The sequence below is a fragment of the Thermoascus crustaceus genome, assembly GCF_041956765.1.
Source record: "Thermoascus crustaceus strain CBS 181.67 unplaced genomic scaffold VTN00scaffold_6, whole genome shotgun sequence".
Lineage (NCBI taxonomy): Eukaryota > Fungi > Ascomycota > Eurotiomycetes > Eurotiales > Thermoascaceae > Thermoascus > Thermoascus crustaceus.
The window spans coordinates 888,195-915,905 of record NW_027192532.1 but is presented as its reverse complement, the minus strand read 5'-3'; the positions used below and the strand labels follow the sequence as shown (position 1 = coordinate 915,905).

Genomic DNA, 27,711 nt, shown 5'->3' with positions numbered 1-27,711 from the left:
TGATCCCCGTCGTGAAAAGAACAACTTGATAGCGAGAAGAATTGGAAGCTATGGCATCCACGCCCAGGAGCGCGCCCACGCAGTCGACCTCGAATACCGGCACGAAGCCGCCTCTCGTCAAGTCGCACGTGTGCGCCTTCCCGGGCTGCGGCAAGAGCTTCACCAGGGCAGAACATCTGCGCCGTCATGCCCTCAATCATGAGCAGGACGACAATTCCTGCGAGCGATGCGGTGTTCATTTCACCCGCCCTGATCTTTTGGGTGTGTTGATGCCCGTTTGCGCTGACCTATGTAGTTCTGGCACTGAACTTGGACTTAGGCCGACATATGATCCGGCACGCGAAGAGAGACGAGGAAGCTGGAGGTCCCGGGCTAGGCGTTCTGGAGACTCGTAAGCGCACGCGTCGAGCGCCAGATGGAACCATTGTGACAAGACCGACGAAGAAACAAGCTCGCGCTGCCGCTGCGGCAGCGGCAGCAGCAGCATCAGGCAATGGTTGTGTCTCATCAACACCGTCCACTCAGAGCTCCTGCGGTAACAGCATGACCTCTAAGAGTCGACGGCTGGAAACAGAGTCCATGACTACGCCGAATTCGAACTGTACATCGAGTCAGCATGAAGTATCTCACCACCAAGCTCGCGCTCCTCAGGGAGCCCCTGTATCTCCACCACGATCATCGCACGACTCTAATGCTAGCATCAACCTGGAGAGCGCTCTCGCAGAGCCATGCGATACGATCAACAGCTCAGAACCTTTCCTAGCTCCAATGGTTCCTGGCGGTCCCTACGAACCATATGTTGAGCCGATTCCAGGCCAATTCGATGCCGCTGATGGAGCCTGGCAGAGCAACTCAGGTGAGATAGACGGGATATATGACGACTTTTTCAATTTAGACACGGGTAGGTTTCCTATACCAGCCTTCAAAGCTCCCATCGAACCCTTCATCGATGCAATGGGCAAAAAGGATGAGGTCCAGACTTGCTAACTCTGGCAGCAACTTCGTTCAACATGCCATTCGCCGCAACCTTGAATTACAACTGGCTGTTCGATGTTTCTTCTCTGGATGATGCATTCAGTCATGTCGATATCCCGCTGACATCAGACATGACGAACTTTGCGGAGCCGGTCCCAGACATGTGGTCTCAGCCTCTTTTCAGGTTGGATGGACGTTCCACGCAAGTCTTTGAGAGTCCTGCATCGTCTGCACCCGCTGAAAATCTGTTTGATATTACCTTGGCGTCCGAGTTCCCCAGTCAACATACTGCGACCCAAGGGCAACCTTTGAATCAGGATGCAGGCAACATAGAGAGTTCTGGACTTGCCATGAAGACAGATTCGGGGACATTATCGTCATATGAAGCCTCGATGTCAGGCAACAGGAACAACGGACTAACGTATTTCTCGGAAATTGACTGGATGGGATCATGCGAGTCGATGGAGGCTTCGAGCAGTTTGCCTCAAATCAGTGAGGAGGCTAGGGCTGGTATACTGAGCCTTGTCTCCCAGTCAAACCAGTCAATTCCTGATGGTGCTAGGATCGACGTATCGTCTCCACTTCTGTCTCTGTCGGCACTTCAAAGCTACAGCGACTTGTTCTTCTCAAGATTTAATACGTCGTACCCTCTCATCCATCAAGCTACTTTCGATCCGAACCAGGCCGACAGAATATTCTTGGCTGCCATACTTTCTTTGGGTGCTACTTACAGTAGCAGGGAAGCACACCAGCTCGCAGTTCGAATACATGATACACTGCGCAATCATCTTTTCGCTCATGCAGCGTTTTCTGCTCAACCGGATCTCTGGTTACTGCAGACAATGTTGTTGATAGATTGTTTTGGAAAGCTTCGAGCTGGCCAGAAGCAGCGCGATATGGCGCAGCTATTCCACTGCGTTTTGATTAAATTAATCCGAAGGAGTGATTGTCCCATCATCCGAACGACTGGGATCACGCAGCGCCCCGACAATCCTGAAGCAGCATGGAGGCGTGCAATGGACGCAGAACAGCGCAAGCGCCTGGCGATGCTTTGCTTCATGTGGGACACGCAACACGCTGTTCTCTTTTCGCAATCACTATGCATGTCCGCATTCGAGATCCGGTCCTCATTACCCTGTGACCCAGCCTCTTGGGAAGCACCCTCTGCAGAAGAGTGGTTCGAGAACTCCCGGCGAGAAGGTAACCATAGTCTCTTCCTATCTGTCCTGAAGGCGTACATTACGCCCAGCGCGATGCCTCGTCCGCGCCATCTCAACGCCATGGCTAGGATCTTCCTCCTCCATGGTCTGATGTCCGTCTCTTCGGACCTGAAGCGTCGGGACCAGACGACCTTGCGAGCTGAAACTCCTGATCTAGTTGGAGCATGGAAGGCACGCATGGGGCGCTCCTATGACCTTTGGAAGGCTGATTTTGATGCGGACTGTATGACCATGAAACTTAACCAGAGGGCAGACCTGCGCAAGTTCACGGGTCTGAAGACCGCGACACACGTGCTCTATCATGTCGCACATATTACACTGAACGTTGAGGTACTCGACCTGCAAATTTACGCTGGAGCCCCCCACATCCTCGGCCGTGTTGTCACCGGCGCTGACATTGAGCGCTCCCATCGCATCGTGACCCGCTGGGTCAACGAGGATCCACGGTCCGCATCCAAAGCGGCCCGGCACGCCTCCTACATTTTGCGGGATGCCATCATGAATCTGAACGACTGGGATGACTCCGACGTTTTCCACTACTCATGGTGCCTGTACCTCGCCTCCCTGGCATGTTGGGCGTTCCACCTCCCCACATCATCTTCTGATGATGGACAGCCCTTAACCAGCGGAGAAATCGAAAGCAACAGCAACAATCACAGCGGGCATAGTAATAACCTGCAAGTTAGCGCAAACGCTAAAAACGAAATGACCGCCATGCTTATTGCTATGACTACATGTAACAGTCTTGAGGAGCTTTCTGCCCTGGCTGGCCGGTTTAACACGACAGGACTGACTGCCATTATGGCAAAGCAGCTGGCCACTGTGCGATGGGCCGTCGTGCATGATGCGATGAAAGTGCTGGTGAACCTGTCTGAGCCTAGGAGAACAATGCAGACAGCATGAAATTACGATATTGGATGATCCATTTCATACAAAGAAAACAAAGCAGTCTCTGGTCAAGAATGTCCTTGTAAGTATTTTCGTGTTTTCTTTTGGCGCTAGAATGACTGCTGTGGGCGGCTAAGCGCAATGCCTTTTTCTCTATTCGGTATCTGAGATTGATTCTCTACTTGGAATGCCGATGTACTCCTGTCAAATTAACATTCTTTCTAAGGTGTTTGTTTTATCATTGTATTCTTCTCTATATGACATACTGTCTATGTGTTGTCACCCAATCTATGTTATCTCTTGGAATTTCCAAGGTGATGTGTTACACATTGTCGACTCCCTCATTTTCATGTCCTATTTACACATATCTCCAATGCTCATGCTGTGCCATTTGCCCTCTTTTCCTCCTCATAGAAGGGGTAGTCGGTGTAGCCCTTCTTGGGCGGGTCAGCTCCGTAGAACGTCGACCGGTCATAGGCGTTCAGGGGCAAGCCTTCCTTCAACCGGCGCGGCAGGTCCGGATTGGAGATGAATAGACGGCCGAAGACGACGGCGTCTGCGGCATCCGCATCCAGCTTTGGCACCGCATTCTCGCGTTTGAAGTTGCCAGCAGACAGGAACTTGATTCCAGCTTTCTGCAGAACACCGCGGAAGTGGTCGAGCGTGTTGCCAACTAGCTTCTTGGGTGCTGTTGCCTCGGCCTCAACGCCCTTCTTGTCCCCCGTGTATGCGGACAGCGCGTCCAACTTCTCCTTCTCATCCAGGACCTCGTCGAAGCGCGGCTCGATCATGTGCACGTAGCACGGACGGTTCTCGGATGGCAGAGCAGCAATCTGCTCACAGAGGTAGACCCAGTGCCCATTGGGGTCGGAGTCACGCGTGTCTTGGAAATAGTTGTAAGGGGATAGACGGATGCCGACGCGGTCTGCACCCACAGCAGCCGTGACAGCCTTGATCACTTCGAGTGGGAAGCGGCAGCGGTTCTCGAGGGAACCGCCATAAGCGTCGGTACGGTTGTTGATGTTATCGTGGAGAAACTGCTCGAGGAGGTAGCCGTTTGCTCCTGTATCTTGTCAGATCCCAGTTCCCATGGCGAACATGCTGCAAATTATCGAATGTGGACTAACCGTGAATCTCAACACCATCGAACCCGGCCTCAACAGCCCTCTTTGCAGCAGCTGCGAACTCATCCACTGTCTCCTTGATCTCTTCCACAGTCATGGCCTTTGGTGGGTTGTCCGCGTACTCGCTGCCGTCCAAAGCCTTGCCCGAGATGGGAATGTTACTGGCTGACAGGGCCTTCCGGCCATCCAGGAAGGACGGGCAGGATGCTCGTCCGACGTGCCAGAGCTGGCAAAAGATGAAGGCACCCTTTACATGGATGGCGTCGGTGACGCGCTTCCAGCCCGCGACCTGGGAAGGGGTGAAGATTCCAGGGACACCAGGGTAGCCGGCTGCCTATAGTACACCGTCAGCTTCGCCTTCGAACTCTTGTCATTCGAATTCGAATGGTCTGAGTCTGTATATATATATGCATATACATGGACATAGGTATGCGACAATTTCAATGGGCGCTTACATATCGACTGATGGGCGTTGCCTCGGTCAGCATCAACCCGCCCTTGGAGGCGCGCTGTCCATAGTACTCGACATTGAGGTCATTTGGCACAAAGACTCCCTCGGACTCCTTGGTAGAGCGCATACGAGTCGTCGGGCCCTGGACCACGCGATGCTCTAGCTGGATGGCGCCCAGGCGGAGGGGTTTGAAGAGGAGAGTCTCCTCGAGGGGGAGGAGAGAAGACATTTTGTTCTTCCTTCGTTTCTCTTTTCTTTCCCCTCTTGCTTTTTTTTGCCGTGTATTTTGGGTAAATGAAAGTGACGGAGAGGATAATGGGGTTGTATGCGCGATCCGGGAGATGGAATCAAAGAGAGAAGCGAAGGGCTGTGCGGGAGAATTTGGAAGGGGGGAAAGAGAAAGAGAAACCTAAAAGGAGATACAATCCCTCTCTTCAATGGCTGCTCTCCAGCCAGGGTCTCCTTGAGACTTAAGACTCCTCGGCGCTCATCATCATGGAGAACATAGGGGCCGTAAACACGGCATACTGAGGGACATGACGCTGAACGCAGGCTGCGAAAGTGGGCTGGGCATGGATGGCTGGTCGTTCACTGCATCCACTTGCGTGTCCTCGTAGGTGGGATAAAACGGAGCGGCGTCAGGAACGTCGAAAAGCTGTCGTTAGGGCTGAGGGTCGAGCTCCGCCCCGGACGACCCCCATCCTTGGACACGCGGAGGAGCCACGCATCCGTTGTTATACGCACACGCACCTTGGCTCTCCAGTTGCCTGATCGGGACAAGAGCTCGCCCCGCATCTCCAGCCATGTTCGGGAACGCCTTCCGGGGCCATGCGCTTGTCTGGACTTCGTCGTTCATCGAGTACAGCATGACTAACCATCTGCTACTTATCAATCTTCTATCATGGCTCTTATCGACTTTATCGTTGCCAATGCCTACGAGTCGGATTCCTTACCGAGTCTATCTACAAGGCAAAGAACACCGTGCTTCTAGCTGATAGTGCTATCTACAAACATTGTGGTTGTTACGACGATCAGTATGTCACAATAGAATACGGAATGCCATCAGAGAGTCAAATCGGATGCATCCACGATGGGCATGCATGCAGTGCGCAGCATCAGTGCATCAGCGGACGAGCATGACATGCTTCTGGGCCCAGTAGCGTATCGATCCAACGGGACCCCCATTGACGCCTTTCTCTGCATACCCAGTCGATAGACGTATCAAATTCCGGAGATGTGAAATCACCCCTCTCTCATCTGACAGCGGTCGAAATCCGCCGTCTGTCTTCCACTCTTTTTATATCACTACCATCTGCCAGGGGCCCTCATCCTCAGGGGCCGGCAGTATCAGAAGGAGACAGCACAGCAGAGCAAAAAAAAGATGGTCCTTCCTATTCCGGTCGATACCGACCCAGAGGTCCCCATCCCCGCCACCCAGGCGAACGGGGATGGAGACGCCCTCCAGAACCTCGTCCGATCGACCTACGCGAGCTCCACGCTCGACTTCTACCTCAATGGCACCCGCATCCAGCTGCGCAACCCGAACCCACACTGGACCCTCCTCGACTTCATCCGCTCCCAGCATGGCCTCAAGGGCACCAAGCTGGGGTGCGGTGAGGGCGGCTGCGGGGCCTGCACGGTCGTGCTGCAGGTGGCCGATTCGGGGAGAGGTGGGAGGATACGCCATCTCGCTGTCAACGCTTGTTTGTACCCGCTCGTTGGCGGTACGTTGTGTCATATTTTTCCCCCTCCTTTTTAGAACATACCTTAAGGAAATAGAAAGATGGCTAATATGTTTCAATAGTGGTGGGAAAGCATGTCATCACTGTCGAGGGATTGGGAAGCGTTAACAATCCCCATCCGTTGCAGGAGCGGTTGGGAAAGCTCCATGGATCGCAGTAAGTTGTCACACTCGGGAACTGGAGGATCTCTTGTGTCGAATGTATATGAATGTCTTTGCTTACTCTTAAAGATGTGGTTTCTGTACCCCCGGGATTGTCATGTCCCTGTATGCCATGATAAGAAATGCGTACGATCCCGCGGCTGGAAAGTTCAGGCTTTCGGAGGATGATATAGAAATGAAAGGCCATCTGGACGGCAACCTATGTCGTTGTACCGGCTATAAGCCTATCTTGCAGGCTGCTAAGACCTTCGTCACGGAAGATCTCAAGGGTCAGCTGGCCGATGACTCGCTCTCACCCTCTGAGACAGATTTCACATCGAAGGGTCCAGAGGGAGATAATGTTTCCTACCTTGAGGGATCTCTCCCCGCCCCCTCTAAGACCAATGGCTCCTGTGGAAGGCCTGGAGGCTGCTGTCGAGATGACCCCAGTGTAAAATCCTGCTCGTCGAAGTCCTCTCGGGCATCAGCCGGGTCTCCCTCCAACGAAGAAGACACAGGTTTGGCAACGAGTGTGTCGGAAGAGGACAGTGAGATCTCGATACCGGCCCGGAAGATGAGCTCTATCCCTCAGTTCGACTTCCGGTCATACTCGCCATCTACGGAGATAATCTATCCCCCCGCGCTGCGGAAACATGTCAATCAGCCAATCTGCTACGGAGACGAAATTAAGGTCTGGTTGCGGCCGGTGACCTTGCAACAGTTGGTTGAGCTTCTCTCTATCTATCCCTCCGCGAAACTAGTTAGTGGAGCCAGTGAGGTGCAGATCGAAGTCCGCTTCAAGAACTCAAACTATGCAGTCTTGGTTTTTGTATCTGATATAGAAGAGCTGAAAACGATGTCTGTGCCGGAGGATGTATCAACTATGAAAGAGTTGGTAATTGGCGGGAACACGCCCCTGAGTGACGTCGAGTCGACATGCTATGAACTTTCCGCCAAGCTCGGGCAGCGAGGCTCTGTCTTTGGTGCCATGGCAAAGGTCCTACGGTACTTCGCAGGCCGCCAGATACGGAATGCTGCGTCCCTGGCTGGAAACATCGCGACCGCTTCTCCAATTTCGGATATGAATCCTGTTCTCATGGCGGCGAATGCCAGTGTTGTTGCTGTGACGGCTAAGGAGGAAGTTACGCTGCCAATGGCATCGATGTTCCTTGGTTACAGGAAAACAGCTCTACCTCTGGGCGGAGTGATCACTCAGATTCGTGTCCCGATGCCTCCGCCGGGCGTAAGGGAAATTACGAAATCGTACAAACAGGCCAAGAGGAAGGATGATGATATTGCGATTGTTACTGCAGGATTCAGGGTCAGGCTAGACGGGGAAGGGACTGTGGAAGATGTCTCCCTTGCGTATGGCGGCATGGCTCCTGTGACCCTGATGGCCAAGGAGTGCGGTGAGTTTCTAATTGGCAAGAAATGGTCCTCTTCGCAGACCTTGAACGGCGCCCTTGAAAGTCTGGAGAAGACGTTCCGCCTTCCATATGGAGTGCCTGGTGGAATGGCCACTTACCGAAGGACGCTGGCCCTCTCCTTATTCTTCCGCTTCTGGCATGAGGTCATCGCGGAGTTCAAACTTGGAGAAGTTGACCCTGGGCTGATTGAAGAGATCCACCGCCAGGTATCCTCTGGATCCAGAGATAGTGACAATCCATACGAGCAGAGAGTCGTCGGTAAACAAGTCCCTCATCTGTCTGGTCTGAAACATACCACAGGTGAGGCAGAGTACGTTGATGATATGCCGCATCAGGATCGCCAGCTGTACTGTGCCATGGTTCTATCACAGAAGGCTCATGCCATCATCAAATCTGTGGATTGGACTCCGGCTCTTCAACCCGGCCTCGCTCTTGGCTATATCGATAAGAATAGCATCGACCCTGATAAGAATCTCTGGGGGTCTAGTGTCAAAGATGAGCCTTGGTTCGCAACGGATAAGGTCTACTCACACGGCCAGCCCATCGGTTTGGTGTACGCTGAGACGGCATTGCAGGCGCAAGCTGCTGCTCGTGCTGTCAAGGTTGAATATGAAGAGCTGAAACCGATTCTGACTATTGATGAGGCTATCGAGGCGAAGAGTTTCTATCCTTATGGGAAGGAGCTGCGGAAAGGCGCTCCACCTGAAAAGATGGCAGAGGTATTCGCCAAATGTGATCGAGTTTTTGAAGGAGAGGTTCGAATTAGCGGTCAGGAGCATTTCTATCTTGAGACGAATGCTGCCATGGTAATCCCGCGTGCGGAGGATAATTCGATGGAGATTTGGTCCTCGACCCAACACACGTAAGTATAGTTGATTCCCATTGGCAGTAGAGTGGTCGATTAACATGGGTGTTCCAGAATGGAAACGCAGGAACTAATAAGTCGGGTGACCGGGGTATCGAGCAACCGCATCAATGCGAGAGTGAAGCGAATGGGAGGTGGCTTTGGAGGAAAGGAGTCTCGGAGTATCCAGCTCGCTGGACTGCTGGCTATTGCTGCCATGAAGGAGCGCCGTCCGATGCGAGCAATGCTAAATCGTGATGAAGATATGATGACCAGCGGCCAGAGACACCCTATCAAGTGCCGGTGGAAAGTCGGGGTAATGAATGATGGCACATTGGTGGCTCTCGATGCTGACTGCTACAACAACGCTGGCTATTCTACGGATATGAGCGCATCAGTAATGGACAGATGCATGACCCACTTGGACAACTGCTACGAGATACCAAATGTCCACATCCGCGGCTGGGTATGCAAGACCAATACTCACAGCAACACCGCCTTCCGGGGCTTTGGGGCTCCACAGGCTATGTTCTTCGCCGAAAGCTACATGTACGCCATCACTGAAGGACTGAAGATCGATATTGACGAGCTCCGCCGGAAGAACCTTTACAAGGAAGGAAATCGCACTCCGTTCCTGCAGAAGATTGATGAGGACTGGCACGTTCCTCTGCTCTTGGAGCAGTTGCGAAGCGAGTGTCAGTACGATGAACGGAAAGCCCAGATGGCCAAATTCAACTCACAGAACAAGTGGAAGAAGAGGGGGATTTGCTTGGTTCCCACCAAGTTCGGGCTTTCGTTCGCGACTGCTCTCCATCTCAACCAAGGTGCGGCCTCCGTGAAGATCTACACGGACGGTTCAGTGCTGCTCAGTCATGGTGGTACGGAGATGGGCCAGGGACTGTACACCAAGATGTGTCAGGTAGCAGCGCAAGAGTTGAATGTTCCTCTGGATGCTGTCTATACTGCAGACACCTCAACATACCAGATTCCCAATGCCTCCCCGACAGCTGCCTCCTCGGGAAGCGACCTTAATGGTATGGCTATCAAGAACGCCTGCGACCAGCTGAACGAGCGTCTCAAGCCTTACTGGGAGAAGTTCGGTCCGGATGCAGAGTTCAAAACCATTGCCAAAGCTGCGTATCTGGACCGCGTCAATCTCGCTGCCACGGGCCATTGGAGCATGCCCAGGATCGGGTACCAATTTGGTAACTTCGACCCGGAGACGGTGAAGCCGATGTATTACTACTTTACTCAGGTAAGCTTGTTGCTATATCCACCCATGTTTACTCTTCATTTGCTGATATGCAATAATACAGGGCGCGGCCTGCACCGAAGTTGAACTTGACCTCCTCACCGGTGATCACACCGTCCTCCGCACTGACATCAAAATGGATGTAGGTCGCTCTATTAACCCAGCGATCGACTACGGTCAAATCGAAGGCGCCTTCGTCCAGGGACAAGGTCTCTTCACCATCGAAGAGTCCCTCTGGACGAACGACGGCAGCGGGCAACTCGCGACTCGGGGTCCTGGAACCTACAAGATCCCGGGCTTCAGCGACATCCCGCAGCAGTTCAACGTCAGCTTCCTGAAAGGCGTGTCGTGGAAGAGCATCCGCTCGATCCAGAGCAGCAAGGGCATTGGCGAGCCACCGCTGTTCATGGGGTCGACGGTGCTCTTTGCGCTGCGTGACGCGCTGCTGAGTGCGCGGGAACAAAACGGCGTCGTCGAACCCTTGGTACTCAACTCGCCGGCTACGGCGGAGAGGCTGCGGCTGGCGGTGGGTGATGATCTGGTTAAAATGGCGACGGTCACGCCGAAGCCGGGCGAGAAGCCGTTCTTTTTGGCTGTTTCTTGAGTCGGATCTGCGTTCGGTATATTATTAATGATCTATTTATGTATCTATCGGAATCTAAATATATATCTTCGATCCCACTTGGAACAGGTCTGCAATGATATGAACATGTTTGGAAATTTGAGTAGTTGCTTTTGACCAGGGATTACATTTATTTTCATGCACGTATACAAACAAGTAAAAGGAATTGCTATCGATAGACGAGAACTGATCGTGAAGTGTAAATTTTGAGTTTCTCGAACTGCCGACCTTTTACGAATCGGAGCCCGCTCGCTTGCGTCGACATGTTTCTGTTCCTACCCCTTAAGGCAATGCTCTTTTCTGCTGATCAGAGAAAAGATATCGGTACGTGAATAAACTCTACCTTAAAGTTTGTTATAATAGTCGAATGTATGGAGTAAGTTACAGTTTATATACATGTAGTCGATGCATCAGTATCCAGAGCAGTATTGACATTTCCGGTCTTGAGTGGATCGGATTGTGTCCTATGTATGGACGTATATATATAAAATGAAGGAAAGACATCTACCTCACGCCTTCAAAAATCCAGCATAGTAACTCTCCACCCACCGCCCCGCAGCCTCACCCTCCCCAGCGACGCTGGAATCCCACACATTCATGCACCCCACGTACCCATCCGGCCGGACATTTACGATCGCCACACGACCCGCCGCCCCCATCTCCGGACCGAGATATGTCTCCGTGCAACTCGCCGGCTCCTTCATGACGTGGTCGAGGTAGAACGTCCACCGGCTGGCCTGCAGCAGGGGCGGGAGGTCCGCGATCTCGATCTCCGGTTTGGGCGTGCGCGTTACGAGCGCGTAGGTGAAGAGCTTCGAGACGGGCGTGTACCGTTCGGGGAGCATGAAGGCGTCTTCCTCCGTGGGCGTCGGGGGTTGGGTGGTGTAGGATTGCTTGGCCCGGGCGCTGGCGCGGGAGAGGAAGGAGGAGGGGGAGGAGAGGTACGTGCAGAGGGAGTGGAGGAAGGGTTTGGAGCCCATGGCGTCCGGGGCGAAGATGTAGATCCGGAATTGGCTGAGGAGGGGGATGTCGAGTTGGATCTGGACGGGGTTCGCGTCGATGTAGCGGACTACGGTTGCTGGTGGGGTGAGGAGGGCACCCGGTTTGAGGGATCCTTTGGTCAGGATGGAGCTCAGATTATTCTCAGGCTGAGAATGGTTCTGCGGGATCATCCAGTTGAGCATGTTGGCCGCGTACTCGGCGCCCACGCCCGCGATGAACCGGATGTTCTCGTCGAAGTTTCGCGCCAGGGCCTCGTCGCCTTCAGCGAAGGCCTTGACGTGCTCCGCATCGAAGTTAATCAGGTCCATGGCGATCTTGCGCCGCTCGTCCTCGTATGTCGTGAGTAAGGAGGGCTCTGCCAGGTCCCGCGATACGAGGTTGAGTTTCCAGGCGAGGTTAAAGCTGTCGTGCATGCTGGTGTTGGCGCCTTGGGCGGCGAGGGCGGAGTGGCAGTGGCCGGCCTGGTTTGTTGTTAGTTTGTTTTATGATATTGATGGATAGTAGTCCGGATACAGGGAAGGTTAAGGGAACGTATGTACATCACCGGCAATGAATAGTTGCAGTTCAGGGTCCGCGAAGTGGTTTGCGACTCGCTGGCCGACGACGTAGTTCCCAAACCATTCTATTAGAAGTGTCAGTACAGTCTGCATCATATATATAAGCTTGATCTGGAATAGCAGTGCTTCATACCGATGCTCTTCCACTCCAGCTTGAACGGGGCCATGACCTCACGCGCCTTGTTCATCACATATTCCGGGGTTGCGATGGACTTGTCGACACGCTCTCCGTCTGTAGGGCTCAGCTCTACATAGAGACGGGTCAGGTTGCGTTCCCGGGGAATCCATAGGATCGACACGCCGTCGTGGGAGCGTACTGCGGTCTTGCTCCATAGGTCCGGGAAGTCGGTCTCGATGACACCTGTGGAGTGTCAGTCGAGCCACCTCTTTTCTTCTCTTTCTGTTACAGGATAAACTACATACCATCCAATACACCCCAAGAAGCATTGGTCATTTCTCCCTCCAGCTTCGCACCGGGGATGAACTGCCGGACCTTGGAGCGCGCGCCGTCACATCCAATGAGATAATCAGACTTGATGGACTTGGTCGTCTTGTCTGCCTGGTTATCCTGGTAGACGACGTTGATCTTTTGTTCCCCTGATGTCTTGGAGCATTCGACAAATGGGCTGTTTCTGGTCACCTGAACCCCGCGAGCCTCCATGTCCTTGATCAGGGCGTCCTCCAGCATGCCCTGGTGGGCGAGGAGGATGTAGGGGTCTGATGCCCCGACATGGTTGGGGTAGTGAATCTGTCTCCCTTTTCTCCTGAGGGGAGTGGTTGGCGTATTTTCCTATGTACATGTCAGTACACGCTCTGATATTGTTATCTTTTGAGACAGACTGTCTAATAAGCGAAGTCCCACTTACCCAGAAGCAGATATCATAGACCTTTGCACCCCGTCTAAGTAAAGGGTCCGCCAACCTCAGCTGTCTGAAAGTCTCGATGGTCTTGGGCTGCAGGCCATCTGCCTTGCCGGCCGATGTCCTGTCTGGTCGGTCATCCAGGATCGTGGTCCGGACGCCGTACCTTGCAAGATTGGAACTGTTGAAAACTTCAGTACCAATCATACAAAGACGATTGCAGGAAAACCTACGCAAGCATCAACCCTGACGGGCCTGCGCCTACGATGGTGACGGTTGTCAAGTCTGCGGCCTGCAGACCATCATGGTCCATGAATCCCTCATCGACGGCACCGGGAGCCATGGTGTTCTTCTCCTGTTCCAGCTGAGCCTGTGATAGAGTCCGTTTCATGCTCTGGACAGAGGCAATAGAGCTGTGTTTTATAAGGGCTGGTTGCTTTACCCTTTATGTCGATGCGTATCCTGGCACTCCTGGTAGATCAGGGGGGTCCATTAATGTACTCTAGATCGTTCCCGGTGCTCGATTTCCAGGCTCATGCCACGGAACGGGGACTAAGCGCAACGTACGATGTTTTCGTTGCTCGTTCCGTCCGTGTTGTTTCTTCTCGCAGCTTGAGCTGGTGCAAACGTGGAGTAAAGCTGCTGTGCTCACGAGGTATCCACAATGTTGATGGGCGTTGCGGCGGTGGAGAAAGGGCGCCGTGCGTGGCAGTAAAGCATCCCACTCTTGCTCCATCTCCACTTCAGCGTCGTCGTTGATAACCACGTTGGGATCTCTAGATCTCCACCTGGTCTGGCGGCAGCTTACGGAGCACCACGAGCTTGGCGCTGCGGAACGAGAAGATAATGGGTCCTCTGCAATAGAGGATGCAGTGGTCGGAGAGCCGATCTAAAACTAAAGCACCACTCGACAAGATGCGCCCAGACTGACAGATGGCCTGAGTGATTCGTCCTTGTGCTGAACATCAGTTACCCTGTTCAGCTTGCATTGTTCATCATGGGAAGCATCCAACCGTGGCAGAAGATCGTTGCTGAAAAGCGACAGCTGAGGGATCAGGCATTGAAGCCGTACCTCGTGGGCGATTTGGAGAAGCGCCCTCCCCGCATTGACGATGTGGCGGCGCGTTCTCGCATCGAGTCAGAACCGAATATACAAACAATCACGGATATCGACAATATTGACGCTCTGTATCAGCGTCTGAGTAGCGGCGAATTCACCGCTGAAGATGTCACTTTGGCTTATATTAAGAGGTTAGAACTGCACTTCACGTTTATATCTATACCCATGTAATGCAACTATGCCTAACTCTTTGAGTCTTGCAGGGCAACGGTGGCGCATCAGCTGGTAAGTCGGAATTGGTGAACGATAGACACTGCGCCATGCTGATGACAGTGATGACTATCAGACCAATGCCATAACCGAGGTGATATTTGAAGACGCCTTGAAGCAGGCTAGGGAGCTTGATCGCGAGTTTAAGGAGACTGGAAAACCAAAGGGCCCGCTTCATGGTATTCCTGTTACGCTGAAGGATCAGTTTAATGTCAAGGGATATGATAGCACTCTTGGCTACGTTGGCCGCTCTTTTGCCCCGGCAAATGAGGATGCTGTCGTAGTGCAGATACTGAAGAGTATGGGGGCTGTCATCGTTGCAAAGACCAACCTCCCGCAGAGCATTATGGTAAGGCACCTGCGAGGCCTTACATCTGGAATTCAGACTGAATGCTTTACAGTGGTGTGAAACGGACAATCCTCTTTGGGGTCTCACGGTTAACCCGCGCGATCCTGACTTTACCCCCGGTGGTTCCACTGGAGGTGAAGCGGCACTGCTGGCACTTCATGCCTCCATCATTGGTTTCGGAACAGATATAGGAGGTAGCGTCAGAATCCCGCAGAATATGATGGGATTATATTCACTTAAGCCAAGTGTGAGTTTGAAACTCCAGCTCCTTATGGAGGGTTCAGACAGCTGATACAAGGCTTCAGAACAGCAGAATGCCTTATTATGGAGTTCCGGTTTCTACGGAAGGGCAGGAGCACGTCCCGTCTGCTGTAGGACCGATGGCTCGCGATTTGGACTCCCTCCGCTATATCAGTAAAGTTATAGCGGACGGCAAGCCCTGGACCATGGATCCTAGGTGCAGCCCACTGCCTTGGAACGAGGCAGCATTCCAAGAGATACAGTCGCGACCATTAGTCATCGGCCTCATCCTTGACGACGGAGTGGTAAAGGTCCATCCTCCTATCCAACGGGCACTGCTGGAGCTCTCGGCAAAGCTGAAGGCAGCGGGTCATGAGATCGTCAGTTGGGATGCATCAGATCACCTGGAGTGCATCCAGATTATGGATCTCTACTACACCGCTGACGGTGGAGAGGATATCCGTCGCGATGTCGCGGCTGCTGGAGAGCCTTTCATCCCTCATGTCGAGGCGCTCGTTAACAGAGGAAAGCCCATCTCGGTCTATGAATACTGGCAGTTGAACAAGCGGAAAGTTGCAGCCCAAAAGAAGTATCTTGACAAGTGGCACGCCGTCCGGTCTCCATCCGGCAAACGGGTCGACATTCTCCTGGCACCAACGATGCCGCATACGGCTGTCCCGCACAACGGCTGCCGCTGGGTTGGGTACACCAAAATCTGGAACTTCCTCGATTATTCCGCGGTTACGTTCCCCGTCGACAAGGTCCGGGCAGACAAGGACAAGTTGCCGGAGACACCGTACAAACCCCGGAATGAGCTCGACGCTTGGAACTGGAATGTCTATGACTTGGAGAGAATGGCTGGCCACCCTGTCAACGTACAGCTAGTTGCACGAAAGCTCCAGGAGGAGAAGGTGTTGGGAGCTGCGACGGTCATTGAGCGCGTTTGGAGATCCTGAAGATAGATATAAGAAAGTAGATTTAGACTAGATCTATATACAACCACATGAATACATGATAAACTGCTTTGAAACTTCATAGATCAATAACATTCAACATTTAATTTAAAAAAAAATCATTTTGTGTCTACCACACCGTTACACCACCGTCAACGCGGATATCCTGTCCGGTCATGTATGAACTGGCGTCGCTGGCCAGGAAGACACACGCCCCGCGGATGTCATCCGGCTCTGCCACCCGTCTGTTCATGATCTCATCCTTCCAGCTCTCGAGAAGGTCGGGAAACTATGGCATGGTTAGTTCCTGTTTAAAATGGTTCACATCTTGATTTGACATACGCATTTGGTCATCTCCGTATTGACATATCCCGGAGAGATGGAGTTCACCCGAATTCCCTATTGCAACCAATCAGCATATTTGTTCCATTGCCCAAACCACTCCTAAGACAAATACAAGAGCCACTCACATGAGGAACCAACTCCTTTGCGATGGCAGGCACCATGGCCCGCACGGCACCCTTGCTCCCGCAGTACGCGCTGCTCAGCTGGCTGCGGATGGCCATGTAGCTGGCGATACTGGCGACCATGACGATGCTGCCGTGCTTGGTGCCGTTGGCGATCATCTGCTTGGCGGCGTGCTGGGCCGTGAAGTACGCGCCCATGACGTTGGTTGCGAGCAGGTTCTGGTGCTCCTCGTAGGTGAACTCGAGGAAGGTGATGTGCCGGTTGATGCCGGCGCAGGGGACGCAGATGTCCAGCGCGTTGTTGAAGTCCTTGCTGAATTTGGCGAAGCCTTCCTTGAGGGATTCGGGGTTGCTGACGTCGACGCTGGTAGAGGGCTGGTTGGCATGCACAAGCATGTTGGGACTGTAATGTAGGTATGTTTGTAGGTACTCACTGGTAGTGAGCCGTCCTGACTCCATATTTCTTTTCGATCTGGAAGAACTCCTCGACGGGAGGGATGATGTCGAAGATGGCAACATCAGCACCTGCTTCCGCCAGGCCTTCAGCGAAGGCCAAGCCGCAACCACGGGCGCCGCCGGTGACGAGGGCCGTTCGTCCTTTGAGCGAGAACTAGACGGATCAGCACATGTTCTGGTCGTCTAGAAGCTCGGCTTACTTACTCTAGACATTGTGTATCGGATAGAGTAATGGATAAGAACGCAAAAGATGATTTAGGATCAAAGTATGCCAGGTAGGTATGTAGAACGCAGAGATGTTGTATCGGACATGAAGCTGTACAAGAACAGCCTCTTAAAAGATCAGAGCTTGGCAGCAAGGATCAGAAACTTAATTGAGGAACTGACAATTAACTTACTAATTAAGCTATGGCAGATCGACTGCAACGGTCGTCTTCTCATCTCATTATTAGTCATGGACGTGAATCTCTCAGTCTGCTCCCATCCCATCTTTTCGTCAACCCCCACTCCTCACTCGAAGCCCCTTGCCGGCCCTAGCCCCAAGCCCTAAGCTGGCCCAAAGTGGCTTCACCGCCTGCCCCGTCGGGGATCTGTGTCTCCGCGATAAGGACGCCGTCTCATCTGCCGCTCGTCGACGCCGTGCTCTCGTACCTAGGTACAACGTGGAGAAGCCTAGAGATGTTAGCCTGCGTTTATCCGCCCCCCCCCTCTCGGAGCTCCTCCTGGAGCTCGAGCTCGAGGGGCTGCGAGGGGCTGCTGCTGCTTATCTCCGCTCTCCAACTGCTACCAATTACTAAATCCCGGCGTCTGGGCTGTTGCGTCGCCTGCTCCCAACGCCGATATGGCAGTTTATCTTACTTAATTAATTGCCCTGTACTCCATCCGATCCTGCTCTGATTATTCTCCGGGTCTCTTGGTCTCATCTCCCAGGTGGAGAAGCTCATATTCCGTGCGGAGGCGCAAGATATCCCCCTCTTTCACTTCTGCTGCTCCATCTTCACCACCTTTGATTCCTCCGCATTTGATTCCCTTGATAGTCTCATTAGTTGTACTCTTGGAATTTCTTTTTTCAGTAGTAATCTTTTGTCGACAAATTACCTCTTCTCTGAACTAGTTTTTTCATCCCAGAATCAGACAAACATGGGCAAGAAGCGGGTTCTCGTCAGCTACGGCGTGGACATTGATGCCGTTGCCGGCTGGCTGGGTTCATATGGCGGAGAGGACAGCACCAACGATATCAGCAGAGGTACGACAGCTCCAATTGACCTTTTTGCTGGTCGGAATCTGACCATGGATGCTGTACAGGTCTCTGGGCCGGTCATATCGGCACCATGCGCCTGCTGAAGCTCTTCGACAAATACAACATCAAGGCCACCTGGTTCATCCCCGGTCACTCCCTTGAGACCTTCCCCGAGGAGTGCGCAGCAATCCGCGATGCGGGCCACGAGATCGGTCTGCATGGCTACAGTCACGAGAACCCCAGCGACATGACCTTCGAGCAGCAGCGTGATGTCCTGGACAAGACGTACCGCCTGCTCACCGAGTTCTGCGGCAAGCCGCCGCGTGGAACGGTCGCTCCCTGGTGGGAGACGAGCAAGGAGGGCGCGGAGCTGCTGCTCTCGTACGGCATCGAGTACGACCACTCCATGTCGCACCACGACTGCCAGATGTATTGGCTGCGGACAGGCGACACCTGGACCAAGATTGACTACACCAAGAAGGCGGAGGAATGGATGAAGCCCTTGGTGAGAGGCCAGGACACGGGCTTGGTCGAGATCCCGGGCAATTGGTACATCGATGACCTGCCACCGATGATGTTCATCAAGAGCTCGCCCAACAGCCACGGCTGGGTGAACCCGAGGGATATTGAGGATATTTGGAAGGTTTGCGCTGCCGTTTGACTCCCGTAAAGGAACAGGCACTGACTTGCACTTGCTACAGGACCACTTTGACTACTTCTACCGGGAATACGACGAATTCATCTTCCCCATGACCATCCACCCTGACGTGTCGGGCCGTCCGCACGTCCTTCTTATGCACGAGAGGTAGGAGCTGTCGCCCTTTTTTCTCGAATTATGGCCGTCCAGAGCTGACCAAACTACTGCAGGATCATCGAACACATTAACAAGCACGAAGGCGTCGAGTGGGTTACGATGGAGCAGATGTGCGACGAGTTCAAGCGCAAGAACCAGCCCCCACCAGGCGCGCTGATGCCCGCCGCTCCTGGCGCAATTCTCGAGAAGAAATAAATGTTTCGAGGTGTTGGAGCAGGAAGTTGAGTAAAAAGGGGGGTGTGCATATATCTATGTGTCAAGAATTAAGCTATGTCAAATTACTCTTGCCGTATCTGTCTATGGGGAGGATATATGAGTCTTTTGACATGCAACTCGTGAATAAAGCCTTATGAAGAGATATACGCTTTCATTCTGAAGTCCAAGAACTTCATGATTTTCATCCCTGTACAGCATACATGCATAATGCAGATTCACCCCACAGTCACAACTCATGTCAGAATGCATCTTAAGCAGTACCTTACGTTTCTATACTCCATACAACAGGTACTCCATACCTCTTCCTCGCAACCAATTATCCAATCGAACCGCATCACGCCCGACCTTGCACACTCCATAACTCTGCGCATGGAAAACTTTCCGCAGTGGGTACTGTATGTACTCCATACCTGAACCTGCGGGCCGTACTCCATCTTGCATCCGATCTCACCGGATCAGGCCAGATGACCCGGTGATGGATCCATCATCTACCTATTCTTGTACATACAGTTACAGCCACGGCCCCGCAGCCGGCTTTTAGTTATTTCCACGGCCCGGAAACTCACCCCCACTTTTGACTTTTTGGTTGTTTGGGACGCCACTTTTGGGTGAAGTCTATGTGGAGTGTGGAGTACTTTGTACATTGTTAGTACGGAGTACATCGAGATTCATTATTGTAGGGACTTGTGTACGTACTTCATTCTCCATAGCTATGAAGTCATCAGGTAATTATATTGTAGAGTGGAGTGACCTCCGTTGATTATGAGATTGTAGCAGATGAGCAATATTAGTTGATTAATACCTTTTCTGGATACTCTACAAACGTTTACACTAGATTGCCATATCTTTCGGCACCCCCTCCCCCCTGTTTAAGCCACTTAGCTTGCCGCTTTGCTAATAGCTATTGCAATCTGGGCTGGCTTTGTCTAGGATCTGTGGCCTATCATGATACCTGGGTACCCTCCAATAGCTTCAAAATCACATGAGTATAAAATAGCAATCCGCCAAGACAGTAGGCAGCAGGGGAGGGGGTGACAAAAGATATGGCAACCTAGTGTAGATAACTTAATATAGAGAATAGAAGTTAGGTAATTAAGTAATCGACAAATTAGATACTCATGCTGTCCAGTGTCCATAGATCTGTGCTCTGGACTTTTTGAATTATTCCTGCTGAAGGACTATCCAGACACTTAGTTCGGCTGCATACAAGCTTTTAGCATCCACTTGTAGATGTTCTCTGTACGGTGTACTGTGACTTTGTCTGTTTTACGTATACAGCAGCCAGGCATGTGTGTAATAGAAATATTGCTTGCTTTACCTAAATTGGACACTTAGATTCTTTAACAATTGTTTAAAGGCTCATTTTTTTCTTTTCTGTTTCCTATTTCCTTTTTATTCAGCGATCTAGCCTTCTGTTTCTGCTCTAAGTGGCTCATTATGTACATATTTAACTTACAGACGCTCTCGTATAAATGCAGAACAAAGTACTATACACGGTTACAGGAGGCCCGTCCCAGATAAGTACATACATACAATAGGATGTAGGTGCTTTTAAGAATTTGAGCCTTCCGACCCTACGTGCTAGGTATAGTCTTGCTACTACCACTCACAGTTGGTGCCGGCGTTGAGTACGTAGAATAGCCTCCACTCCTCTATGCATTGTACAGTACTGTGCTCTATCTTTTGTTACCCCCACCCCCTGTTCCGGTGGCTTGGCAGATTGCTGTTCTAAAACCATGCGATTTTGAAGCTATTGGAGGGTACTCAGACACTATGATAGGTCACAGGCTCTAGACAAGGCCAGCCAAGAACAAAATATAAGAAAAGCGGCAAGGTGCTTAGACAGGGGGTATAGGGTAACAAAAGATATGGTTCGGTAGTGTAGATCATGCTAGGTAGGTACAGCACGTATGTACTATACTAAGGGAATATATGCATAGTACATATGGTTAGATGCGGGTCTAGCCTTGAAGATACCTAGCGAATCAAACTAATACAAGGGTAAAAGATCTGCCTACAGAGAGCTGGGGACGCTATCTTAGCCTGGAGAACTATGCAGGTACGGTAGGAATATCGACCAAGTAGAATTTGGACAGATGGGGGAGCCAGTTCCAATAGCAGCAGCAGCTGGGCCATCTGAGAAGGCAGTCTGCGGGCACCATCTACTAGCCGAGACGGTGTGTAGCAGCTGTTAAGATTTATCTGAAGAGCACAAGGGGTCAACAGACTCATCGTTAAAGGCACTAGGGCCTAATATAACGTGAAGTGTGAAGCGCATTTTGGTTACGCTTACGATACAGCAGGATAGATAGTACGTGGATTCATTTCAAACGTAACAGTTCTTGTCGCACTTTTTCAAGAAACAGTAGACAGCAAGTTTGCTAAAGAAGAAGACTGCATTCTGCTGTTACGACAGAGCGTAATGCAAGGCTTCTTGATGTTGGTGCGTAGCATGCCGCGGAGCTGGCAGGGGCTATCTAAAGAACTTGGAAACGGATTGCAAGTAACGATTGTGATATAAGTGAACGGGAATGGGGTAAGACTATGTAAAGGCTTCATGCTTTATAGTCTCTTTCTTGAGCTCTTTTACAGTTTAAAGGAACCATAGATGATTATTTTCAGTAGAATTTATCAATTACTGCGCAGCTCTGAAATCCTGGTACAATCGCCTGGGCACCAAGAGGTATCCGGCCTCGGTACCTGCGTAAATACATGTACTTCGTCCTTGGATATGCACATACACAGTGCTTTTAGGTTAACCTCGAATTCAGCTTCTGGTATTTCCGTCGTCGACTATACAGCTCTCAAATCGTTCTCTTTCCCACTCAAGATAACGGATCTCCCGTCTGTCGGCACTACATACACCTGAACTTTTTTTTTTCTATTTCCAGTTGGCAGGTAGAGAAGTTAGTACTACCTGGATGAGATATACTATTACTATTACAGTTTGCCGGTCACAGAAATGATGGGGCAAAGGTGTATGTTGTGGACCGCCAATGGATCTAATGATCATCCATGAGAGATATGTATCCAGACACTTCTTAATTGATTATTAATTAGTTTCTAATCAATTAAGAACCAGTTCGTCTGTCTGGGTAATCAAGGTGCATTTGGATGTAAATTGTACAAATTGTCATATGCAGCTTTAGGGTTTGTACACAGGTTACCTGAAGCTCCGGTATCACATGGCCTCGAGTCACCAAATTAGCACGCTCAGGTGAAGTGTCCATTGCGGAGCAGTTAACACTGTCAACAGCGAGGACTTGTGATGACTAATCACGCAATCTGCCAAGCCTTCCATCTCATCCGACCTTGCTCCATGTTTAACCTTGGCCATGAGCCAAGATGGATGACTGACTTCTAGATGAAGTCTCTCGAAGAACCACCTGTTGAAGAAGAGATAGATCCTCTCTTGGATAAGGCTGAAAAGCAATTGTATGAAGGGCTTGAATACAAGACTCTCCATGAGTCCCACAATGATCCAGATCCTGACACAGTAAGAAATACTACCATCTCATTCTCGATGCCATTGGCAGGTTTCTAAATTAGGTATTTACAGGAATCATCAACCGGGGAAGTGGACTATCCGATGCCCTTGACTAATGCCACCCACAACCCATTAACAACTGTGATTCTTCGGTTTACTGAATATCTTCCTGAGTATCCGGCTGCACATCCTGGAGGTCTGACCTATGTTATAAATACGCAGAGTATGGAGAGAGAAAGAGTTTATAAGCTCAGTAAAAATGTGTGTATCCATAAATTAACTGTCCACCACCTACCAACTATGTGCCTTTAGCTCCAATACTCTCATTTTCTTGTCCATCCGGCCCAATCATGTGGATGCTGGTTCCTCGGGGCTAGAGTGCTAAAGCGAAAGTTCAGATGTTCTGGAGTCAAGATATGTGAATATCTTGATTCTGAACTTCATACAATGCAGCACACTGAGGTTTCAGAGGCTGTCTGGCAAGAGTTCAAAATCGGAGAAATGCTATTTATTTCTCTGAACAAAATCCCAAAAGAAATGGTGCTGTTAAGTAAGTTAGCTGCGTAAGAAAAATTGTTAGTAGGCTATTAACTATATTATGCAGCCTCTATCGCACAATTGCTTGATGCTTTCATGAAAAGATTGCTTGCCCTGAAGCGACGGAGACTTGCAAACATTTTTTCGGACGTTGTAACCATCCTGTAAGTGATAATGATGAGTTTTAGTCGAAACGTGAGGATACAGATATGCAGACAGCGGACTGTAAAGATCTTCGTGTACCCTATTTGATGATTTGGAGCGCTATCCTTGGAATATTTGGTCTGAACACTCTGGCAGAGCTTGTTTGATTCTATACTGGAGCTTCACGCATCATTATGCGTGGTATTGTCTGAGAATTGTTCAGTCTAAGATCCCTTCTCTGTAGTGTGTTAATATGTTTTGCTATACGATCGTCCTGTCCGTTCCTGTCTAATTCTGTCTCAGGAGATTCTCTTATCATCCTCATTCACTAACCTGGACTTGTGACTAACTTCCCTGGTTAGGATACTTCCGAAGTCAATTATCCGTATATCGGATGCCGTACATCGACCCCCGAAAATTAAGGAGGGTATTTCCATAAAGATCTTTCTCCCCTGGTTTCTCTAATAGATATCGATTATCTTGAGAAGCTATTTCAGGCAAATCCAAATTTACAAAGTGACACTTATGACTTCTTCGTTTATACAAGTAGTCGCCGAAGAACTTGCGGTACGTAGCCATTTAATGACTCTTTTAAGTGTCTAATAATAACTTTTTTTAGAGACCAATCATGCTTAAGGACTTGGAAATCTTGCGACTGTAACCTGCGAGGTAGAATTTATCTCATGATTCCTGAGGATCTTAAAAATGTCCATACTTTCTATTCACGTCACGCGGAGTTCATACACAGCCCCCTCCCGCGCCAACCAGGGCGCCACAAGCTATCATGGATGACATTCTGGAAATGGTTCAACGAAGGGCGGAATCCGGATCATGCTATTAGTACGACCTTTATTACATTATGTGTTGGCAATAATTTACTAACTAGCTTAGGCAAATATCTAATGAGTCCAGCATTTGAGGAATTTTCTCAAGCACACCGAGGACAAACTCTATGGCAGATTCGTCAAAATTTTCTGACTATGGATAGCTTTTCAGCTTTGGCTCAAAAAGGAAAAGCTTTGATGTTTCCGGAAGGCAAGGAGTTCAATAGAGTGATATACGCCTATTATCAATTTCGGGACACAGAGGTGAGCTAAAATAGTTATTATTTCGGCCATAAAGTTGTTCTAATTGTCATATATAACTTTATATCCAGCATGTCTACAATGGTAAACATGGCATCATGATTATCTGTGGACTCAAAGAGCAAATTAACCTCTTGGACTCTTTGGACGCATTTGAGGTGGACATCTGCTATAAAAGGGTGAAAATGTTTAATGAGGTTGTCTTTACAACTATCCACACTCTAGCAAAGGTATGTTAAGATGACAAATTTTTGCCTTGGTCCAGCCCGCCAAAGACACGGCAGCTGGACTCAAGAGTTTGATTATGTCTAGTACTATTCGGTGTGGCACTGAGGTTACTCTCTAGCTGTCTATTCTACATCTGCGGGCTCCCTCGGATCCCAACATAAGATGTTTAAGTTCAAGTAATTGCTGACTGACCGATTATAGTCTCTACACTACTTCGAGTATTCCTAAATCAAGGGACCAGCGAATGCTATCATCTACTCTTTCAACAAGTGTTCCAGTTTATACATCGAATCACCGGGAAGCCAGTCCAGTTGCACCATATCCATGGTACTGGGATTGAAGCTATTATGATGAATATGGATCATAAGCAAATGTCTGGTACGTATATACTAGACAAATAACAGGAGTCTCTTCAACTTTCGTTGTTCTTGCTACCACAAATCTCAAAATTTATCTTCAAGCCATTTGGCTCTGTTGTTCTGCAGTTGCAAAGACCAGCATCTGAATTGCTGACCACCTAATATGGCTTGCCATGTGCTTAAAACAGATTGATCCTACACATCGGAGTTGGAAGTCGCAACTTGAGAACATTGTTATATTCCCTAAATTCCAATTTCAGAAAACAGTGGACAAATTGGTTGACTCGGGTTCTTCTGATGAGAGACTCAGGTCGACTCGTTCTAGGATGATGGGTTTATTAAACTGTGAATCTGCAGAAGCTTACTATGAGAGGGTTAGACTTCTGAAAAGTAGGTATCGTAATTCCAGAAGCTAGCTTGCAACTTTACTGACAAGTTTAGCTCACGAGCATGCAGACATTGCTCAGTGGGCAAAACACAAAGACCATCCGGTTATCGCAGCTGGGTTAAATAAGCACTGCTCACTCATAGATCCAGAATTCTATGATCTAGTGAGAAATTACACTGATACAACTGAACCAAGATATCAACTGCTCTACCCAGGGCAAACTTACAGAAGACTTTTTGGAGAAATTTGCGGGTATGTCACTGTATAAACCAGCCATTTAATAGCTCCCTAATTGCTAACATCGAGTTTGTCCAGATACTTGAGAAATTGATTCTAAAATTCGCACATTATAGGGCCCTTGTCCCTTTTTTCAGACCGCTCCGACGAGTGTACCAACTGTTGAATGTACGCGAAGAACATCCCTACAAATGATCATTAATATGTTTGACTAACTGCCGCTATAATGCAGCCCGCAAACGGAAAAAATTACCAGACGCTCCACAAGTAATAGACATAGCCTCGGACGATGATCCTTTATTTGAGGCAGATTCATCTGGTGACATACTAAGATCTAGATCAAGAAGCAGATCTCCCAATAGATCTCGATCTACTCATCATCACTCTCCAGCAACGTATCAAACTCGAACATCCGAGTAAGCCCTAACTGTCAGCATCCAATTGCGACCTGGTTCTAACGGACATTCTTAGGTCTCTGGTCAGTCAGCAAAGTCTCCCGAACAGAACAGCTTCTCTCGATCTACAAAACCAGAATTTCGAGGCGCAAAAGAGAGAATATGAGCTTCAAAGATTGGAGTTGCAAGTACGAAGGGAGAGAGCTGAGGTTGAGAGACTGGAACTCGAGATTAAAGCAACGGAATTGGCACTTCGGAGAGAGGAATTACAGATTGAAATTCTTCGACAGCAGTCTCAGAAAAAGCCTTGAACTCTGCGAGACCGAGTTCGTTGTGTTCGGTTGTTCTGCAATTGATACCCATGTGGATGCATACAGTTTCAATTATAGTTAGTGTTTAATCATGTTCTCCTTAATAAGAAACTCATAGTATTGTGGAACATTCCATATGCTAAATAAACTTAAATATAGTGACTACTTAAAGCACGACACTTAGCCACCCCCCATCCGTAAGGATCGTACACCCATTAAGATAGGCACCGGCCCTACTACATAACCACAGAAACACACCAGCCATGTCCTGCCCATTACCACTCCTCGTAGCAGGGATAACACTCGAAGGAAATTCCCCGTCCTTGGTCATGTTCTGCGGATCGACCATTCCCTGCCGTTGAAACACCGCATCCGTCATCTCGGAATAGTGTCACGGAGTGGCTTCTAGGGAGCATTCTAGGAGCCAAACCGCTGCGCTACCGGCAAAAGACTAGGATACGAAGCCAGCTTCGTACTGCTCTCGCTTATATAGCTTCTTGCCACGCCGTCACAAATAGTAGATCCCCGGCGCCAGGAAGTTGGCCCGGATGTTATACGGCACGAGTACGGAGGCGAGGATCTTCGTCATATGCACGACTGCCGCTTTTCTGGGACTGTAGGAGAGATTGCTGAGTGGGATCCCGGTTCCAGGCGCCTGCGCTGCCCAGCGTGATGATTTGCGGACGGACCGTGGAATTGCGGCCTGAGTCGGTGGACTGGTTTGCCGCGTGAAGAAGGAGGAAGGCTGCAACGGTGAAATGGACCCCCGTCAGGTTTACCGCGTAGGTCTCGTTGATCTGTTCCGTTTCTGGGGACCATAGATTTGCGCAAAGTTGATCGATGGGGAGGGGCTTCTGCGTTTGAGGTTCTGTGAAGGAGATGTCCGGGCCACCGATGCCAGAGTTTGCAGTGACGACGTCCGCGTGGGAGGTGTGAGATTTGACGATGTCAACACAGGCTTGGAGAGACTCTTTGGAGGTAACGTCGCCTGGAACTGGGAAGATGTTTTTTGCTGGAACGGATGCTGCCGTTTTCTTGAGAGCCTCTTCACGACGGCCGATGATGAATACTTTATTTGCTCACTGAGCGCTAGAGCTCGAGTCATGACAGCCCCGATACTTAGACTTTGAGGGTCAGACGGTGACGCAGAATTGAAAAGATGTGTATCGAAGCGGAGGGTGCATGATGGTCCCGGGCAATCAAAAAGAAATCCACAAACCAGAACCCCCTCCGGTAATAACAGCAACAAGCCCATTGACAGTAAATAAATCTTTAATTTGTAAACTTTTGTTTGAATCCTCCATTCTGGCACAGGTGGGGTTTATTACTGGAGATGGGTGAAGGGGAAATATGGCTGATGGCAGTATATTA

General features: G+C 50.2%; 8 protein-coding genes across 8 annotated transcripts; 4 read left to right on the top strand and 4 right to left on the bottom strand.

The window, feature by feature from the left end:
• Positions 1-50: 50 nt before the first annotated feature.
• On the top strand, positions 51-3,098 carry VTN00DRAFT_8660 (uncharacterized protein; the record flags this gene model as incomplete). The annotated part of the gene is made up of 3 exons (XM_069435534.1): positions 51-261; positions 320-901; positions 997-3,098. The coding sequence occupies 3 exons, from the start codon at positions 51-53 to the stop codon at positions 3,096-3,098; spliced, it is 2,895 nt and encodes a 964-aa protein (XP_069285470.1).
• A 362-nt stretch (positions 3,099-3,460) lies between these two features.
• Positions 3,461-4,887, bottom strand: VTN00DRAFT_8659 (uncharacterized protein; the record flags this gene model as incomplete). The annotated part of the gene is made up of 3 exons (XM_069435532.1): positions 3,461-4,146; positions 4,211-4,541; positions 4,663-4,887. 3 exons carry the CDS (start codon positions 4,885-4,887, stop codon positions 3,461-3,463), a joined length of 1,242 nt encoding a protein of 413 aa, XP_069285469.1.
• Positions 4,888-6,039: 1,152 nt separating this feature from the next.
• Positions 6,040-10,667, top strand: VTN00DRAFT_8658 (uncharacterized protein; the record flags this gene model as incomplete). Its single annotated transcript, XM_069435531.1, has 5 exons — positions 6,040-6,382; positions 6,463-6,556; positions 6,631-8,829; positions 8,887-10,066; positions 10,128-10,667. 5 exons carry the CDS (start codon positions 6,040-6,042, stop codon positions 10,665-10,667), a joined length of 4,356 nt encoding a protein of 1,451 aa, XP_069285468.1.
• A 527-nt stretch (positions 10,668-11,194) lies between these two features.
• On the bottom strand, positions 11,195-13,495 carry VTN00DRAFT_8657 (uncharacterized protein; the record flags this gene model as incomplete). The annotated part of the gene is made up of 6 exons (XM_069435530.1): positions 11,195-12,148; positions 12,227-12,309; positions 12,378-12,605; positions 12,668-13,034; positions 13,111-13,285; positions 13,338-13,495. The coding sequence occupies 6 exons, from the start codon at positions 13,493-13,495 to the stop codon at positions 11,195-11,197; spliced, it is 1,965 nt and encodes a 654-aa protein (XP_069285467.1).
• Positions 13,496-14,101: 606 nt separating this feature from the next.
• VTN00DRAFT_8656 (uncharacterized protein) lies at positions 14,102-15,979 on the top strand (the record flags this gene model as incomplete). The annotated part of the gene is made up of 5 exons (XM_069435529.1): positions 14,102-14,355; positions 14,428-14,449; positions 14,511-14,783; positions 14,836-15,030; positions 15,089-15,979. 5 exons carry the CDS (start codon positions 14,102-14,104, stop codon positions 15,977-15,979), a joined length of 1,635 nt encoding a protein of 544 aa, XP_069285466.1.
• Positions 15,980-16,106: 127 nt separating this feature from the next.
• VTN00DRAFT_8655 (uncharacterized protein) lies at positions 16,107-17,112 on the bottom strand (the record flags this gene model as incomplete). Its single annotated transcript, XM_069435528.1, has 5 exons — positions 16,107-16,265; positions 16,319-16,375; positions 16,447-16,807; positions 16,878-17,053; positions 17,104-17,112. 5 exons carry the CDS (start codon positions 17,110-17,112, stop codon positions 16,107-16,109), a joined length of 762 nt encoding a protein of 253 aa, XP_069285465.1.
• Positions 17,113-18,039: 927 nt separating this feature from the next.
• VTN00DRAFT_8654 (uncharacterized protein) lies at positions 18,040-19,148 on the top strand (the record flags this gene model as incomplete). The annotated part of the gene is made up of 4 exons (XM_069435527.1): positions 18,040-18,145; positions 18,205-18,782; positions 18,841-18,944; positions 19,007-19,148. 4 exons carry the CDS (start codon positions 18,040-18,042, stop codon positions 19,146-19,148), a joined length of 930 nt encoding a protein of 309 aa, XP_069285464.1.
• Positions 19,149-26,891: 7,743 nt separating this feature from the next.
• VTN00DRAFT_8653 (uncharacterized protein) lies at positions 26,892-27,445 on the bottom strand (the record flags this gene model as incomplete). The annotated part of the gene is made up of 2 exons (XM_069435526.1): positions 26,892-27,334; positions 27,424-27,445. The coding sequence occupies 2 exons, from the start codon at positions 27,443-27,445 to the stop codon at positions 26,892-26,894; spliced, it is 465 nt and encodes a 154-aa protein (XP_069285463.1).
• Between the last annotated feature and the right edge of the window lie 266 nt (positions 27,446-27,711).